The sequence below is a fragment of the Mesitornis unicolor genome, unplaced genomic scaffold (genome assembly GCF_000695765.1).
Source record: "Mesitornis unicolor isolate BGI_N332 unplaced genomic scaffold, ASM69576v1 scaffold18986, whole genome shotgun sequence".
Classification (NCBI taxonomy): Eukaryota; Metazoa; Chordata; class Aves; order Mesitornithiformes; family Mesitornithidae; genus Mesitornis; species Mesitornis unicolor.
The window spans coordinates 3,182-8,838 of NW_010190515.1; the positions used below are offsets into that span (position 1 = coordinate 3,182).

A 5,657-nucleotide genomic window follows, 5' to 3' on the forward strand; every position below is an offset into this window, starting at 1 on the left:
GTGGTTCTTGCGGTGGCCCAGGTTGGGTGACACAGCCCCATACAGGAGATCCCCTCCCCCCAAAGGCAACACTGCAGTGCCTGTAGCTTGTCCCCCAAACCTAGGGACCCCAGTATGGCCATGTCCCCCCGAGAGACACCCACTGGGCCCCTCGGGCTCCATGTACATGGCACAAGCCTTTGGCTAAGGATTGACCTTTATTGACCTAACCGCACAGAAGCCCAGGCTGGGGCTAAGCCCCCATTGGAGACCCCAGGAAAGCCGTGGCAGCGCCCTCCATCCTCCCACTGCAGCAGATCCCTGCTCCTGGGCCGTCTTGTGTCTCCAACCATGCCAGCCTGTCCAGCGCTCCATGGGGGATGCCTGGGGTGGGAGAGGAGGTTGCTGCACGTCACAGCACAATGCAGTGCTGCTGGGCTTGCTCAAGCATGTGAGGGTCTTTATCCCTCCTAGGGCTGCTGCTCTCGCTGCTGAGGGCTTTGCATCAGTGTTGCAAGAGAAAATGCAGAAAGCTTTAGTTCCCCGTCTCTAAAACCAGCTGAAGGCACGCGACAGGGCGCAGTAATAGCTGCCGTTGTCCTCACTGCGGGCAGATGCGATGAGGAGGATGCAGGCATTGCTGGCAAGGTCTTTGGTAGCAGAGAAGCGGTCGGGAGTCTTGGCAGGCCTATGCTTGTCTCGCTCAGAGTTGTAATAGAGCAGGTACCGCAGCAAGTGGCCAGGGCGCTGCTGGTACCAGGAGATGCCGAAATCGCTGATATTGTACTGGGGGCTCAAGGTGCAGGGGAGCCGAGCGGTTTGCCCGGGGAGCACCGACACGGAGGAGGGCTGGGTCAGCACAGGTTGGGCCCTGCAAGCTGCACACACCGAGGATGCAGTTACCGATGGGCTGTGTCCCACACCACCCTCAGCCCCCAAATGTCCCCTTTGAGGCAACCCCACTGCCCAACATCCAACCTGCTCATCACACCACAGAGCCTGGGAGCAAAATGTCTCCTCTCAGACTAATGTCCCCCTTGTACAGCCCCATCCTGCCCGCCACCCCACAGTGTCACCCCCAGACAGCTCAGCCACACCACCCTTACCTGTCCCCACCAGCAGCAGAACTGTGAAGCCCAGGGCCATGGCAGGAAGCAGAGGAGGGGAGGCTGTTTCAGAGAGGGTCTGTGGAGCTACACAAACCCGGGTCACTGTGCCGCTGGGGCTGGCGGGGCATATGTAAATGACACAGGGGGCTCGGGGACCTCGGCTCCTCACCTCACGTTGCTCACTTTGCTGCAGCTGGGCTTCAGGGAGGGGGCTGGAAGCAGTGGGGCGAGAGCTGAGCATCGCAACCCACTGCCCACCTTCACCCCGGGCTAGGCCATTTGCCCAGGTGCACCATGCCCACGCAGCCCACCCCACCAACCTCTGCACTGGGGTACGGCGGGGGGGCATCACCTCCTGCACACAGGAGGCAAAGCCGGAGATGCACCACACCAAAGGTGCCCTGTGGTAGGCCCAGGCTGGGGGCTGCTGCCTGTGCTGTTATCAGGGAGAATAGGAGACAGGATGCGCCAGAGGCCCCTGGCAGCTGTCTCATCAAAGAAGCAATATAAGGAAAGTTGCTGCTCCCTTCTCCATGCAGCTTCATCGCTGTGACAGGAACGATTGCCCACAGCACAGGCTGGGAGCTGCTGATGGTGCTGAGAGCAGGCAAAGACATTGGGGTGGCTGCAGGGGTCACCTGCGTTTCCCAAGGGAGCCAGTGCAGTGAGACATGGGTGCAGCACAGCTGGTGCCTTGTGCAGAAAGACAGCAGACCGCAACAGCAAAAGGCTGCCAGACCCAGCAGGCGTAAAGCCCCCCCTGTCTATAACACCCCTCAGCCCAAAGCTCTGCACCCTCTGACCACCAGCCCATGGCAGTCCTTCGCAGCAGGACCCCCCAATGCCATCACATCACCACTCAGGGATGGCCCTTTCCCTCCCTTCTGCAGCACCCAGCCCTGCAACCGAGGCATCTCCAAGCCAAATGTTTGCAGGTGATTCCTGACATGACTGGCCTGTGCGTGCTCTGGGTTCAAGGGAAAACAGAGCTCAGAGACAAAGCCCTGTCTTGTTAGATGACCCAGCACTGTGTCTCTGGCACAAGCAGATCCCAAAGAGGACACACCACCATCATCCAAGGGTGTGATTCAGCCAGCTGGACACTTGCTTTGCTGTGCCACGCTGCAGCGCTCTGAACAAGGGCTGGTGCACCCAACGGCTCATCTATTTTTTCCACATTCTCTGTCAGTTGGTCTAACAAAAGCAATTACCCACACAACCCTGCCCGATTTACTGTGACACAGCCGCCCCTGGGAGCAGAGAGAGGAAAATGAAAATTAGAGGCGGTAACTGGGGCAATCAGAGCAGCCATAACACAGATGCCACAGAGCAGGGCCTGCATCTGCAGTGCCATGAAGTAGCAAGGTGCTGGTTAGACCTGCTGGACCATACAGCACCTTGTGCAGCCGGGCTGGGGAGGCTGTGGTACACATGCCTGGGGATGAGGAACATGTAGGTGCCACACAGCAGCATGGGAAGGGTTCCCTGGCTCAAATCCCAGCACTCAGCTTCAGAGAGCAGATACCTGCAGCTGATGGGAAGGAACAAACAGACCCATCCTGGCCTTGCCCAGTTGGCAGAGCCTCTGCCCGACCCCAGACACTTGCAGTTGAAGCCGCCAGACACACATGGTCCTGAGCCTTTGCTCCCTCTGCTATTTGGATTGGATCCCCAGCTCCGACTACTGACGTGCGTCAGCCCTGGAGATTTCTCAATTGTGACAAACTTGGTGAGAGTTCACGGCCAAACATCCCCTGGTGACTCAGCCATGACCTCCAACTCTTTCCTGTTGTGACTGGTCCAACTTTTTGGAAGGGGATCAGCCAGGGCCAGTGCTCACTGCTTTTTCCTACTCATGTTTGATGAAATGAAGGACAGACACCTCATCAATCAGAGCCAAGTAATAATACAGCAGCTTGAAGCTCTGCTGATAGCCATAAGTGGATCCTACTTCCACTGGCCACAACAGCAGTCACTTCTTGGCCACTCACTGCACCTCCTGCCTTGTCCATATGGCCCTTGTATACAGGGTGACCACACTCTTATCTCATTCTTTGCCTACAGCCAACTGCCAAGAGATGATGAACCTGCAGTGCTGCATCATGACCCTCACTGCTCACCTGAAGAGGAAGCATCAGTGCAGACCTGAAGGTACGAGTGCTCCTGGGCAGCAGTCACCAGAGGGACCAGCACTCGCACAGAGAAGCAGCAGAAGGTAATAAACAGGTTGCATGGGAATCCCAGATCATCCCAAAACTCAGGGAAAGTAGCAGCAAACCTCCTCTCTTCTGGACCTCAACACCTTCTCTTCAAAGTATAACTCACCAAGGAAAATGCCTCTTACCATGCACCTGCATCACTGGATGAGTCTGCCTTCAACACCCTCACAGTGCTGGGAGTGGCCTTCTAGAGACTGCACTGCAGTCACCAGGGAAAGCTGTTCAAGAGACAGTCCCCACAACTCCAGAAGCAGCACTGCCAGTGCTGATCCAAGATGAGTCAACAGACAGCACAGCTGCTGCAGGTGCCCCCAGTGGGTTTAACAGATTCTCCACCCAGACCAGCACATATCAACATCAGCCGAATATTTCTTAAAGAGAGCTAGTTAAGAATTTCCCATCACAGAGATTCCTCCTTGCTCACATTGGGGCAGCTCAGCACACAGACCACTTGGGCTTTGAGTCTCTGGCATCTGCTTTTCCCCTTGACAGTCTCTCAGAGGAGTACAAGGCACTGCAGAGGCAGTGCAGGACATTATCTACCACCAAGAATTTAGGTCTTGACACTTACAAGGGGCAGGACTTTCAACACTAGCCTCCAGTATCCACTGCCAGCTTTGACAGGTCTAAGCCTGACCTTCCTCACAAATCCAGGAAAGGGGCTGAGATTGAGGCCCAATATTCAACAGCTGGAGGTCAGCAGTTAACAGATTAATTCTGCCATGAAAACCCAGCAGTTAAGCATCTGAAAGCATAGTTTCACTGCTGTGCCACTAAAACTCCAGCTGAAGACTCAGAATTCTTCCACACCAGCATGAGAAGCAGGGTCTCCTGCTGGAGGCCAGTCTGCAGCCAGCACTCATAAGATTGCTCTGCAACAGTGACTGTAATAGGAAAGCAGCTCTGAACTTCACCTGTTGCTGGTGACCTTGAAAGCATTGCATAACCCACTAAGGCCTTTAAGTAAGATCAGCTGGCTTACCCGAGGCACACAGCCAGACAGGTCACATTTTCTTGACTCCAGAAAGAGCTGTCAGAACAGCTCTTCAGGAAGAGGATATCCATGGAAAAACAATTTGTGACTGAAAATACTGTAGGACATCTCAGATTACCTCTCTCCAGCAGCTCCTCTGCCTGGAGCACAGCCAGTTCAGCCTCAGCTCAGTCATGGGTCTGCTTTTGCAAAGTCACACAGGCATAGTCCTCACTAGGCAGCACCTCCTGTTTGCAGGAAATGTGCAGTTGTGCCTTGTCCCTTAAGTGGCTGGTACTGTTAATGTTTTGGTAGTTTTAATTTTAGCTTGAGAATGAAATAAAGAACATGCACAAGTGATAGGTCCAAATAAATTCCTTTATTTCTCTGTAATAAATACAGCACTATCTGAATTTCAAGTTCCCACAGGTCCAACCATTCCTTTCCTTGCCTACTACTTCAGAAGTGAATTACCACTACAACACTCCTATCCGGTCAGTCTGTTCCCTCCAGCTCATCCCTGTCCATCCTTCTGCTCCCTGCAGGCAGCAGAGCTCTATGCCAGGCTCCTCTTCCCTACAAGGGGGCAGATTCTTCACAGGAGAGAAGAAACACCTATGGGGGAAAGCACAAGGTCAGCATCAGGTGCACATCCCAGTAGCTTAAGTCAATAAAAGCTCTCACCTAAGGTGACCAGTTTAAGATCAAGACATAGCTACTGACATCTGCTTTTATCAGATGCAGCAGGAAGAACAAAGCAGGAAAAACAGCAGGCTCGGACAAGAAAGGAACCTCTAAGGGGTTATCTACAGCCTCCTCGCCTTCAGAGGCACAGTTCCAACCATTTCTGCTGCCCTTGCCAGTTCCCTTCCACATTGCAAGACACAGGAAAGGCATTTGTAGAGCCAGAACTGCTTCCTGTTAAAGCCTCCAAGGGCACTGTAACCTCAAGGTGCTGTTTCTGCAACCTTTGCACCCTCTCGGGTACTGTCCTGGCAGCTGCCCCCTCCTGCAGGGACAGGGCACAGACTCACCATTACTGTGCTTGCACTGTTTCAGCGCTTCGTTGAAGCCCTCACACAGGGTCAGGTCTCTCTGGTTGGTAGCACACTCCAGGAACTGCTTCATCTCATAGTGGCAGGGTCCATAGGGCGACTGCTGATACAGGGGCTGCTGCTGGGGTGCCTGTGGGCAGGGGCCTGTTTAGGGAAGGCCTGGGGGCAGAGTCAACCCCTTCAGTGACCACAGCGGCTCCTTGTTACCTCGGACTGCCCGTTCGTCTGTCACTGCACCGGTCAAGCAGCCCTCAGAAGCGCCGGCGCTGCCCGGTCCCGGCTCCGCCCGCCCAGCTCCCGCAGCCCCTGCCCCCACGGCCGG

General features: G+C 54.9%; 1 protein-coding gene and 1 pseudogene across 1 annotated transcript; both read right to left on the bottom strand.

Moving 5' to 3' along the window:
• Window positions 1-528: 528 nt before the first annotated feature.
• Window positions 529-1,125, bottom strand: VPREB3 (pre-B lymphocyte 3). The gene is made up of 2 exons (XM_010186432.1): window positions 1,080-1,125; window positions 529-857 (listed from the first exon to the last, which is right to left on the bottom strand). Exons 1-2 carry the CDS (start codon window positions 1,123-1,125, stop codon window positions 529-531), a joined length of 375 nt encoding a protein of 124 aa, XP_010184734.1.
• Window positions 1,126-4,856: 3,731 nt separating this feature from the next.
• On the bottom strand, window positions 4,857-5,465 carry LOC104542208 (annotated as a pseudogene).
• Window positions 5,466-5,657: the final 192 nt, after the last annotated feature.